The sequence below is a fragment of the Pipistrellus kuhlii genome, unplaced genomic scaffold (genome assembly GCF_014108245.1).
Source record: "Pipistrellus kuhlii isolate mPipKuh1 unplaced genomic scaffold, mPipKuh1.p scaffold_m20_p_38, whole genome shotgun sequence".
NCBI lineage: Eukaryota > Metazoa > Chordata > Mammalia > Chiroptera > Vespertilionidae > Pipistrellus > Pipistrellus kuhlii.
In genome coordinates, this window is record NW_023425538.1 from 3,706,141 (window position 1) to 3,719,420 (window position 13,280).

General features: G+C 45.9%; 1 protein-coding gene across 8 annotated transcripts in view; it reads right to left on the minus strand.

The window, feature by feature from the left end:
• Positions 1-13,280, minus strand: part of SIPA1L3 (signal induced proliferation associated 1 like 3) — a 353,179-nt gene that overhangs the window by 96,028 nt on the left and 243,871 nt on the right. For all 8 annotated transcript variants that reach the window (XM_036408270.2, XM_036408269.2, XM_036408265.2 and 5 more), the window contains 2 exons: positions 7,071-7,647; positions 305-579 (listed from right to left, as the gene is read on the minus strand). In XM_036408270.2, coding sequence (XP_036264163.1) covers positions 305-579; positions 7,071-7,647 — 852 coding nt within the window. The remainder of the gene's footprint in view (positions 1-304; positions 580-7,070; positions 7,648-13,280) is intronic.

Sequence of the window (13,280 nt, forward strand, 5' to 3'; positions counted from 1 at the left end):
TTGGAGAGCAAGGCTGATGCTCTAACAACTGAGAACACTGGCCAGGGCTAAAGCAAGTTACTTTAATGCTCATGTGTTGTCTAGAAAACAGACTGATGAGGGTGCTGTGGAGATGAAATGGGATAATACACATATGGTGTGCTTGCAGTATGTGTTTGGTTGATGTTGACTCCTACTCCATCACCATTACCACTCCTCCAGATGACAAAGGGCCTCAAGCAACAACCCTGGGGAGGCCTCCTGTTAGTACTCTGGGAGCTGTCACCCCCATGCCCCTCCCACCTTGCAGGGTGAGCTCCCTTACCTCCGGGGGGTGCCATCCTCGAAGGGTGGGATGATGACCACCTTGACGGTGACGGAGGTGCGCAGCAGGTCGATCATCTGGTCATGGGTCAGGGTGACCACAGCCACCTTGCAGATCTCCACCAGCCGGCTGCCTTGCCGGAGGCCGGCCTGCCAGGCAAACCCGTAGTCTTCTACCTCGGCCACAGTCCCGTCGTACTTCACGTGGAAGCCCAGCTGCCCGAGCCCATTCCGCCGCAGAGTCATATCCACCGTCTCCCAGCCGTTGGTCATCACCTGCAGGCAACAGGTGGGATCTAGCTTCACAAGCTGTTTGGGGTCAGCTCTTGTGGAAGACACCTGATCAGATTCTTTCCTTTGAGGCCAAAGACCCAGCTGATCCCTATGTAACCTCCAAGGTGATGCCAGGGTGCAGGAGCACAAATACCCACCTAGTCTCAGCCCAGGATCCTGACTTCTGGAGAGAAAATATATGGCTCATTATCTCAGAGAGAGGCAGCAGTCGCTAGCCAAGCCATGTTCTCAAAACATATATAGATGTGAGAATCCAAGGAACAGAACCCTGTCCTTTAGCACATCCTCTTCTTGGGATAAAAAGATGAACTTAACAAGGTATGGCTATTAAGCAAGTTCCATCAAGATCTGTCTTCCCTTTCCTAAATCTGCATTAAGGGAAGAGAATGTGTGATGGTTCAAATTTCCTGTGAGAAGTCAACTCCTGGCTAGAAATTAACTTACTTAATGTGCCTATAAGAATGGTGGCTTTCACACTTTTCTGGCCACAGTAAGAAATTAATTTATCCCCCAAGCTACACTACACATTCACATATGCACACACACAAAAATCTTCCTTGCAACTCAAATTGATCACATTTGTGACTGTAGTTAGCAAGAAATGAGTTTGGATGGAAAAAATTTACCTGAAAATGAAAACACATCTGTGAGGTTCCTGATTTGGACAGAGAATTTGGGAAGTAGGGTAACATCTAAGATGGGAATGCCACAAAGAGTGGAAATCCTTACTCACTGGGGTGTACTCTGATATATATAATAATATATATATAATAATAAATAAGTGAAACAAATCAATATTTTTCTTTACATCTCTCTTTCAAATCAATTAAAAAATTGTTTAAGACTTCAAAGAGAAAGTATGACTGGATTTTCCTGGTCTATTTCTTCTACTTTGGGAGCCGAAATTTCTTCCCTTTGAAGCAGTCATCCTTGTGTCCAAAGAATTTGGCTGTGGGTTATAGAGTCAAGTCTGTACATCTGTGTTAGTGCCCATGACCAATTAGGCTACACCAGCCCTGGGAGTCCTGGGGAGAGCCCAGTCTTCTGGGGGTGGAAAGGGTTCGGGTAATGCAGACAGCTCAGATAATACTGCAGCAGAACTGCTAATGGCCTTCAGACTCCATTCTCCCCTCCTTCCCTTTAGTAATAAGTCTCCCCACCCCACACCGCAAGTCAGAGTTCTGATGGGTACAGGACCATCTAGTTGGGGACCACATTTCTCAGCTTTCCTCACAGCTGAGTGTGGACATATTGGCTTTGGCTAACAGGATATGAGTGGAAGTGATGGAACTTCTACTTGTGTTTTTAAAAATAAAATTGCTTGCTCTCCATGCTGACACATTCTCCTTCCCAGCAGACAGGGATGTGGGTATGGAGTGACCGAAGGAAAAGGAGAAAACCATGAGATGGAAGGGATGTGAGCCCTGTCCTTGACAGCCTGAGCACTAAGCACAAGAGTATTAAACTCCCACCTTATTTCAGCTACTATGGTAGCAGATCAGTCTACAACCACCCACAACAGTTACTTTGAATCATTTTGGACAGGAACTGGTAGGACGACTGTCTCAATGTCCTGAAACTGCTGTGCCTGTCCCCTTTGCTTTTGTAACAAACCAAATAAATCACTGCCCGAAGAAGAGATCCATTCCTGAAGTTTACAAGGTTCCAGAATGGTCCAATGGCAGAGGGAACACCTTATGAAACCAAACACACAGATCAGTTTGAAGGAACCTCTGAAAGCTCATTTTCCTGAGGACTGATTTTTGTATACCAGGTGCTGGGTATGCCTTTATATGCCCAATTTTGCTAGTATTAATAATTAGCTTATTTTATTGGGTGTGGAAACCTGAGGTGATATCAGTTCCCCTAGGTCTGACTCTGGAACTCCAACTTTCAGCCACTGTGCTGTATTCCCCTGGTGCTCCCCCTGCCATTTGCTCTTTTGTTTCTTTGTCCCCCATTCTTCACAGAGGTGGTTAAGGGCAATCAGGATGATTCTTATTTATTGCTCTAGTCACATATAAAAGTAATTTCTTCATGGAGGAAGCCCAACTCTGGGGGCCAGGCTCACAAGCTAAGGTGCTTGGTGGGTAATGTATGTGAGTAGAAGGTTGGTGGAACCATGGCAAATGGTATGCTTCTTGTATTACCTAAAGGTGGCACCCAACACCTGCTTCAGCTAACTACTGTCCTGTGCAAATGCAGGCCATTTTTAAGAGAAGCCACAGAGCTATCTCTATTATAAAAACCCTGTGGCCGTGACACCATCATGACCAAACACTGTCACGACCAAACGTCACATGATTTCTTCATGGGAACAAGTAAGTGTTGCTCTGTTCAATTCTCATCTTCCAAAGAAGGTTAATTTAAGCGCTCCTGAGAAGGAAAGGTTAGGGCAGGAAACTATTCTTATTCCTGTCCACAACTGTCTTCAAGGTGGGCAAGGACTTGACACTGGATCCTGCGGCATGTGGGCCGCTAGTCCTATTAAATAAAGAGCTAATGCAAATGGTCCTCACGCCCTCACACTGTCAAGCTATAAAGGCTCAGACACTCAACACTGGGGAGAGAGGAATGGGGACCAGCCAGGCTTTGGCCCGGGAGAGGGACAAGCCGCCTGCCCTGCGATCCTGGGTGCCAGAGGCTGCGGTCCAGGCAAAGCCGTCCCCTGCAGCTGCAGCCAACCCGGGTCCTGGGTTCCTGCGGCTGGTCAGAGGGAACGAAGCGTGGGTCTCGGGTGCCTGCGACCGACCAGAGGAGGGAATTCTGGGTCCTGGGTGCAGGGTGAGGTAGAGGCGGTTAGGTGCAATCAGGCCAGCAGGGGAGCAGTTAGGGGCGATCAGGCAGACAGGCAGAGGAGTTAGGGGAGATCAGGTAGGCAGGTGAGAAGTTAGGAGCCAGTGGTCCTGGATTGCAAGAGGCAGTTGGACATCCCCAGAGGGGTTCTGAATTGGAGAGGGTGCAGGTCAGGTTAAGGGACCATCCCCCCAACTCCTGTGCAGGATTTCTTGCACTGGGCCTCTAGTATTTATATAAAATCCTTTGAATGTTAAGGTTTGGTATCTAACTGAATATGTCTGGGGCTGCAGCCACACTGCTGGTTGAGAGTGTCTCCCATGATAGGTTCCCCTGGCACCCTCAACACTCCTGGTACTTAGGCCTCAGGTGGGAGCCACAGAAGGGCAGGCCTGGGCCCATCACAGTCACTGCTATGTCTCAGCATTGCTCCACCCAGGGCCAGGCACATAATAAAACTTATTCATTTAGCAAGAGAAGATGTCCAAATCCCAATTCTGTGGGCATGGAGGGTGTGGACTCCTTACCCCGAAGGATTTAAGAAGAGAGATTCTCTCTTATGAGTTGTTTTAGATGGGCCTGAAGATGGCTTATGTCATCACTTCCTGGCCATCTGGTTTCTCAGTGAGCTCTGGGGCACTGAGATGGTGAGGAGGGCTGCAGAAATGTGCTCTAGAAGCACCACACCCATAGTAGGCATGAAGTGGGCATGGAATTGGAGTGGCACAAAGAGGATGTGGGTAAAATGTGCAATCTGCTCTCAGGATTTGGGGAGGAAGAACTCAGGCACTTAACTCACTATGGGTCCTGGGCAAACCACTTTACCTCCCTGGGCCTCGGTTTCCTCATCTGTGAAGTGGAGATGACAATGGTATCTCCCTCACTGGGCCCCTTTGAGGAAGAAATGCAAAATCATGCAAGGTGTTGGGGTCTGACACAGTTAATTCTCCATAAATGTTCACTTTTGCTTTTACTATAAGGTGTTATACATGCATGCTTTCAGTACAAGTTCACTGAATATTTACTGCATACCAGGTGCTGGACCTGGTGCTGAGGGATAGTGGTGAACAATATATAACCACTTCAAATGGTGGGAAGTTATAGAGAAAATTAAAGCAGGGGCAGTGAGTGGAGAGGGTTTATAATTTTAGATAATGAGGCCCCACTGGCAAAGTGATATGTGAATAAAGGCCTGTAGGAGAGGAGGAAGTGAGCCATGTGCAGATCAGGAAAATTGTTTCAGTGAGAGGACACAGGCAGTGCAAAGGCCCTGAGGTTGGATGCCTGCCTGGCACACTGGGGAAAAGCAAAAATCTGTGTGCCTGGAGCAGAGACAGTGATGGGGAGATGAGGTCAGAGAGGTTGACCTCATGGCCACCATAAGGACTTTGGTTTTACCTAGAGTGAGCTGAGGGTTTTGAGCACAGCAGTGACATGAACAGACTACCATGCTGAGAACAGATTATAGGGCAGCAAGGATGGAGGCAATGGAGTCTGAAGAAGGCTATTAGTCCAGGAAAGGCCAGGGGGGAGGCTGTAGAAGGCTAGAAGGAGCTAGAGTCTGATTACTGGATGTGGAGCTGACAGATTGGATGTGTGTGTGATATAAAGAGGGGAGTGACGCTGATGCTAAGGATTCTGACCTCAACAAATGAAGTGCCAACTTGTCCTTTACCAAGACAGAAAAACTCTGGGAGGCTAGGGAAGCAAAACTAGGAGTTTGCTCTTGGACATGTTTTTTGGGCTTATAGACACTCAAGTGGACATGCTGAGTAAATAGTAGGCTACCAGTTTCGAGTTCTGGCACAAATTGATTTTGGAGTCAGAAAAACCTGGATTTAGATCTTAGTCTGCCACCTACTGGCTGTATAACCTTATGTGAACATCTCTATTTCTCAGTCTCAATTTCATCTGTCAAGTATAAGAACAGCACTTTATACTCCATGGGGGTGGTTGGAGGATTGTAAAATCATGTATGTAAAATGATTACACAGAAGCAGGGCTCAATAAACCCATTCAACTACCGAACTAATCAGTACTGATTAAACAGCTACTATGTGCCATCCCTTATCTATGGAAATGAAATAAGCAAGTGAGCAAAGCAGAGGCTCTGTTTATGGACTTCATATCCCAATGGAAAATCTAAATACTAAACCTGAGCATGGATTTTTAAAGTGAGGGAAGCTGATAGCATGGCTTTACCAATCACTTGAACTGAATCAGAGAGTGCAAAGGTCTAGAAAGGTGAAGACAGCCAGCAGACAGTGGCATCCGGAGTCCACAGTCCACCAACTCAAGCAAGCTTATCTGGGCAATATAACTCATCTAATGCTTAAAGTAATCACCCAAAATAGGATGATTATCATTCCTATTTTCAGATAGAGAAACTGAATCACATAGCAGTTAAACAAATTGGCTCAAGGTCTCATGGCTGGTAAGCGGCAGTGCCAGAACTTGAAGGCAGGCCTTCAGAATCCTGAACTTGTGTTCTTAACTCCTATGCTAGGCTACCTTCTCTATTTTGCACCCATGATATGCCATTCTGTTCAACTCACTGACAGCCAATCACTGACCACAGCATTCCTTCTCATGGACCTCAGATGTGGCCTGAGTATTTTTTTTTTTTAATTTATTGATTTGAGAGAGAAAGGGAGAGGGGCAGATAGAGAGGGAAGAAAAGGGAGGGAGAGAGGAAGAAAGGGGGAGAGATCGATTTGTTGTTCCATTTATTTATACATTCATTGGTTGATTCTTGTATGTTCCCTGACTGGGGACTGAATCTGTAAACTTGGTGCATTGGAACAATGCTCTAACCAATTGAGATGCCCAGTCAAAGCCAACCTAAGCACTTCTTAGCACAATGTTTCAAATAGTTGTTACTAAGTTGTTATCTGACTTGAAACCAATCTGTCACCCTTGGTTTGGCCAGTGATCTGAGTCTGAGCTGCCCACTAGGATTAAGATTTCTACCCATATTGAATCTTTGTCTTTTAATAGGAGAAGTTAAACTGCTCACATTTATTGTGATTACTGATGTGGAATTATTCCTGCCATATAATTTTACAGTTTTTTTTGTTAATGTATTTTTAAAAATTGATTTCAGAGAGAAGAAGGGACAGGAAGAGAGGGATAGAAACATCAATGTTAAAAATGACACCTGCATTCCCACTATTGGGAATTGAGCCTGCAACCTGGGCCTGTGTCCTCACTGGGAATCTGTTGGTTCCTGGGTCAATGCTTAACCGCTGAGCCACACACTGGGCTTTTTTGTTTCTCTTATCATGCTTTCTGATATCTCTCCCGTCCCCCCCTAGCTTATGCCCTGTCCTTAAATGGCCTGGAAGCTTTTCACTCTATTAATTCTTCTGGAAGGTAACCTTACATTTTTAATATAAGCTTAAACTTATGTTTTCTATCAACATCTAGAGTGAATAAATATGCCTTTGTCCTCCCAAGGTAATGACAAGGACAATCTCAGATCCCTGACCCACAACTTCCCCTGAAAAAACCTAGGCTGTAGGATCCAGTAGATCCCTATGTATAAGTGACAATTCTGATTCTTTTGGGGCCAATTTGGGTCATGGTCTAACTGACCGGGTGAGGAAAGGCATTTCATTGGTTCGTAAGGCCTCTGCCAAACCACAGAACCACTGTAGCCCTTTCTGTCTTGACCTTACCTTCAGTCTCTGGACAATGTCCCTTATGTCCTCCACAGAGCCCTCTGTGGTCCGCAGGAAGATGTGGTCCCCTCGTCCATAGAAGATTTTTAGCGTTGAGGAGTCTGGGGTCCAGCCAATGACATCCCCACAATAGCAGTTGAATACCACCTCCTTGGTGCGTAGGTCCAGTAGTACCACAAACTCGTTGGAAATCCCCAAAATGCAGTCAATTTCCACCCCCTGGCCATAGTCCTGAGCCGCCACCCTCCAGGCAATGGCTCCTGAGCTGTGCTGCTCAGCACCTGCCCGAGCTTTGGTCTTTTCCTTCTTCTTGGAGGTCAGGGAGATGAGATTGAATTTGCCAGTGGAATCGATGGGTGTGTTGGAGATACAGTTTTCAGCCAGATCCTTGAGATACTCTTGGCGGGTCCTGGTGGCCATAGTGTGGAACTTGTCAGACTTGTGTGCAGCATTTTCTGCATTAATCACCTTGGCCAATAAGAAGTCTCTGAAGACATCAGATTTGCGGAACGTGGTTCCACTGGGGATGGGGGGACCAAAAGGAGGAGCATCTTTGGATCGGGTCACAGCCATACTGAAGAGGAAGAAATCATTTAGATGGTAGAAAGAAAGGCATTTGAGATCCCCTTTAGAAAGAAAATACACGATTAGAAACAGAGCTTACCTTTTTAAGAATGGAAGTCTACCTCTAATTAGTTAGTTGCTAGTTAACTAGACTGGAAACTTTAGTAAGTCTTAGGGGACATATGTGCATTTTTTACTTTTTATACAGTAGATGTTATAATATCGTTGATATTTAAAGAATAATTCTCCTGTACCACTTAACTTCAATTTTTCTCATTTTACATATATATGTAATATATATTTTGTGGGCAGGTCTACCCCTATCCCACTGATCATGGACCTGGTCACATGACTTGATTTAGTCAAGCAAAGGCATGCAATGTGTGGCGAGGTGGGGGCTGGGCTCACCTCCTGTGCTCCTGCCATGAGATGAGCACTCTCTAGATGGCCTACTGGTCCCAGAAGGATAAGGGCCACTTGGAGTAGACATAGACCTGACCTTTGCCCTGGAACCAAGGCCAGCTAGATCTCAGCTCACCTGCAAATGTGTGAATCACTGAATTTAAGGGGGGGGAGGGTGAATTAAGCAGCACTACTGTAGAATACCTGAGTGATATAAATAATCTCATCAAGGTCATTTTGAAAATTCATTGTTATAGGAAGTTATAATGGAACCCTGCCTACTTCAGTTTTGACCAAGATGCCACCATGATAAAAATCAGATAGCAACTGAGAATGGAAAAAAAGAAATGATATAAAACCTGTTCCCCCAAATTCCTCACCCACTATGCAAACTATAGAGAGAGGGAGTGAATATTTAGGGAAAGCTGGGTGGTGAGCCCCATTATCCCTGCCCATCCCCAGCTAAGGGCCTTCTAGGCGACCCTTAGCAGGAGCCCAGAGAGCATGCAGCCAGCTTCAATCAATCTCAGTGACACCTCCTGGTCTTTTCTCTTTGTGCTCCAACCCTGGACAGGTGAGACACGGCAGTCAGGGAAACAAGTGCAAGGCGGAGAAACAGAGGAGAGGTAAGCCTTCCCGCCACTTGGTCCATGGAGGCTTCCAGGCAGAAGCAGCCCTGAGCCTTTTGGGGAAAGGATTTGGAGATTTGACAAGTGTTTTTGGACATTCTAATAACCAAACTAAGCTGAGACCCAGAGGTTAAAAGACAGATAATTTCTAACATCAAGCGAATAGGCAGTGGCATCTGCCAAAGTGATCACCCAGGACTGGGGAGGATGACTCTTGATGAAAGACATTTCAAGGAGCTACAGAGTCACTGCAAGTAATGCTTTTTACATATGATGGTTAAAAAAATGGTATGAGTTGCTGTAAATGAGTGAGCAATAAGTTCATTAATTTTTCCTTTGAGTATGGTACTGGGTCTCTACAACAACTTCAACTCGAGAGTATGGTGTTATAAAAGACTTTCTGTCCGGCTGGCATGGCTCAGTGGTTGAGTGTCAACCTATGAATCAGAAGGTCACAGTTCAATTCCTGGTCAGGGCACATGCCCGGGTTACAGGCTCGATCCCCAGTTTGGGGCATGCAGGAGGCAGCTGATCAATGATTCTCTCTCATCATTGATGTTTCTGCCTCTCTCTCTCTTCTTCTCTGAAATCAATTTAAAAAATATCTATCCTCCTATCTAATAAAGACGAAATATACAAATTGACTGTAACTTTGTGACAAAGATGGCGGCACCCACAGCCAATAAGGAGGGAATTGATGCAACAAAGTGAGAGGCAGAAAGCAGCTCTGGCTGGAGCAAAGGTGGAAAGGCGCTTCCGGACTGGAGCAAAGGCGGTGCTGGCAGCCAGGGGAAGAAAGGCCTATTCTTGCATGAATCTTTGTGCATCGGGCCTCTAGTACATAAATATAAGCCTAAGCAACCATCGCAACTGAACGGACAACCGAACAAGCTGCATGGCGTGACTAGGCCAGCAGGGGGGTTAGTGAGGGGAGGCCAAATGACTAAGCAGCAGGCTGCATGGGGTGACCAGACCCGCATGGGGGGGCAATTAGGGGCAACCAGACCAGCAGGGGGGGACAGTTAGGGGTGATCGGGCAGGTGAGCAGTTAGGAGGCAGTGGTCCTGGATTGTGAGAGAGATGTCCGACTGCTGGTCATCCAACAGTTGGACATCCCCTAAGAGATCCCAGATTAAAAAGGGTGCAGGCTAAGCTGAGGGGAACCCCCTCATGCATGAATTTCGTACACTAGGCCTCTAATATATATATAAAAAAGAGATCTACTGTTTCTCTTCCTACTGTAGACAATTTTTTAAATTATGAGATTTAAAAAAAGTATTTTTTAATCCTCATCTGAGGATATTTTCCCATTCATTTTTAGAGTGGAAAGGAGAAAGAAAGACAGAAGGAAATATCGATGTGAGAGAAATAGATTGATTGGTTGCCTCCTGCACAAGCCCTGACCAGGACTAGGGCCAAGGAGCCTGCAACCAAGGTATGTACCCTTGACTGGAATCAAATTCCGAATCATTTCGGTCCACAGGCTGATGCTCTATCTACTGAGCCAAACCAGCTAGGGCTAAATAATGAGATTCTTGATTAAAACATATTCCATGAGCCCCAAACACTATGTAAGCTTTTTGGTTTTGACTCCCAACACAAGGTAGCCAGTACAATATTCATTTGATAACCATTTCTGGGATGCCCATTCCTTGGGCATTGGGATATAATGGGCCCTCCTGAGCCTTTAATCTAGGAGGAGAAACATACTCACAAATCTATCTATATAAAGTCTAATATGCAGTGTCCCCTTGGGAGTTCAACCAGGAAACCAGGAGTTGGATCACTTGCTATGACATGTGCTGACCACTGGGGGCAGTGCAGAATGAAGGAAGGCCCCAGCCAGCAGCTGGCTACCAGGGAAAGGAGGGCATGGCCAGCAGCCAGAAGGTCCCAATCAGCCCTGATCACTGGCTAGGCCTAGGGACCCTATCAGTGCACTAATTTAATATATTGGGCCTCTAGTTAACTTATAAAGACAAATAAAGGAATAGATATGACAGAACAATAGAAGGAACTGATTTGGATGGGGAATCCGAGAGGGCCTTTCTGAGGAAGTGACAATGAAGCTTGGGATCTAAGGCTAAGCAGGAGCCAGAGGAAGAGCTAAAGAGAGAGTGTAGCATGTGCCTGGCCAGGAAAGAGCCAGAGCTCAGAGAGTAAAGAGCAGGAGGCTAGTAAGGTCACCAGGGGCCAAGTGTATTAGCACTTTTCATCCTGATCATGAGAATTAGCAAGCATTTAACTATCTGGGCCAGGTATCTACCATCTATGCTCTCAGATCCAGTCCCTGCCATTCTCTACCTGCTCAGCATCCTGGAAGGTAGGTTTCTACAAATTGTCACTTTCACCTGTGTTCCTGTGCCCTCTGTCTTCCAAGTGAATTCAGCCAACAGAAGCACAGGCAGGTGATGGGAAGGTGAGAGGAGAGAGAAGGTGGAGTATTTATTTATTGTCACCGCCTCTCTGCAGGGCTCTGATAGTGGAGATAGCTGTAGTCCTTGGTCCCTGTCCTTTACTCACAACCATAGCTTTTGTTAGGTGGCCCCTCTCCCAAAGCCATAGCTCTCCCTAACTTCCAGAAACTTTCCCTTGCTGCTGCTGATCCCTAGATGCCTCACTTTCATGTATATGTTCCCTTAACCTACCCACACTGTTAGTAGTCAGTTCATTAATCTCTTCAGCTAAAACCCTGAGGGGGACATTTGTGTCTTGCTAGGTCCCTGGCTGATGCAGGCACACGAGAGAGATAATCAGACTGACAATCTGTAAGGATTACTGTGGCTTTCCCATGAAGCAAGGACTGAAAGGGACCAAGGTGCAGACTGCTGAGGGAGATCCTGCATGATGCCTGCAATGAGCCCAGACCCCTTCTCTCCACCTCCACAGTCCACTGTCCAGAGACCCTGTTCCAGGTATTAGGAGGGCTATGTGAGTAGGTGCCACCCTGGCTTAGTTGGTTCTCCAGCGCCATGACAGGCTCTTAATACTAATTAATTTAAAGAAAATTAAATATTTAATTTTGGACAGACTAAGAAGAAACAGATTTCTACCACATACAATGTGTATAGGTTTGACAGAAAATGGCACTTTCAAGTGAAAAGGCTCTTCAAAGGCCACACAGATTTTCTTCTGTGAGCATGGCCTTGTCCCCAGGCAGAGGGATGGATGAGATGACCTCACCAGTCTCTCTACTCTAATTAAACAACAGTGCATTCAGACTGTGCTTTATAGATGTGAATAGCTTTTCATCTTCTCCATTCAGCACGTGGCTGTTTACAGTGACAAATTTTGGCTTTTCCCATAGTCCTGATTCATGATTTTAAAAAATCATGAAACTGTAAGCTGCTGAAGATTTCTGGACAACCAGAACACTGGACTCTAACTTCCCTAGCAGGAGGGGCTGGGTTTTCACAGCCCTCAGGCTGCAGGGATGCTGGTGTACTATTTGGAAACAGCACACGTGAAATTGGAAAAGAGAACAACTTGTCCCACCACTAGAGATATGTGACTACCAGGTCAACTGCTCACTGTAGCTCATTAAGTATTTCTAGAGTATTCACAGTTATTCAGCAACTATTTCCTCAGTGTCCCTGGTGTTTGGGCCAGGTATCTGTCTAGATAGCAAAAATGTCTCAAGGATCCACTTATGGCAAGCACTGTGCCATGATAGACATAGGAAGATGAACATGACACAGGGTTTCCTTCAAGGGAGGCAAGGGCGACATCACTAAGTCATTTTTACGGGGTGATGAGTGCTGTGACAGAAATGAATTTAGGAACACAGCGGGGACAGGGTAAGGTTTGTCCAGAGAGGAGCGGCCTGTGGGTAAAGAGTTAAGGAGGATGAAAATGCAGCTTTGATTGTATCTCTAACATTTACTTTCTTAAAAATGAAGAGGAGAGAGCTGGAACAAATATGGCAAAATGTTAACATCTGTTAAATCTGGTGGTAGGCACACAGACTTCTGTTGTATTATTTTCTGTACTTTTTAGGGTAGGGAGGAAGGGGAGAAGGCCCACCCAACCTTGCTCAGCTTCTGCCTCTGATGTGTGATGAGAGGACTACTTCCTCCTCCGAGTATGTGCATGCACCCAGGCACAATTCTATCTTTCCTCTTCAGGGCTATCTTTCAACTGCTGAGGAACATGGGATATCATCTGAGTGACCTCAAGCCACAGGCATAAGCACTTGCAGCTGTTGCTGAAACAAAGGGGTGAGGGGTGGCAGGGGTGGAGTGGGGGATTAGGCCTGAGCCTGTGTTGCATAGAGGCCTTGCCACACATCCAGCACAATAGTCCTTAACAGCAAGTACCACACACTGGGAACGCCCTCAATTCTCTCAGACACTAGCTGAGAAAAAACTGATGGATTCTGGCAATTCCACCAAGGCTACCAACGCACCCCCAGACATAGCCTTTGACTTTGTCTCTCCATTTTTAGGAATCTCTCCAGGTGTATACTTGGACATGTGTACAATGAGAGTACAAATAGGTTATTCATTGCTGGATGGTCTTAAAAGGAAACAACCCAAATGACAGGGATGGAGGAAGATTCTCAGGTATCCCTATGATGGAATATTACACAGTCCCATGGAATGAAAAAGCACTT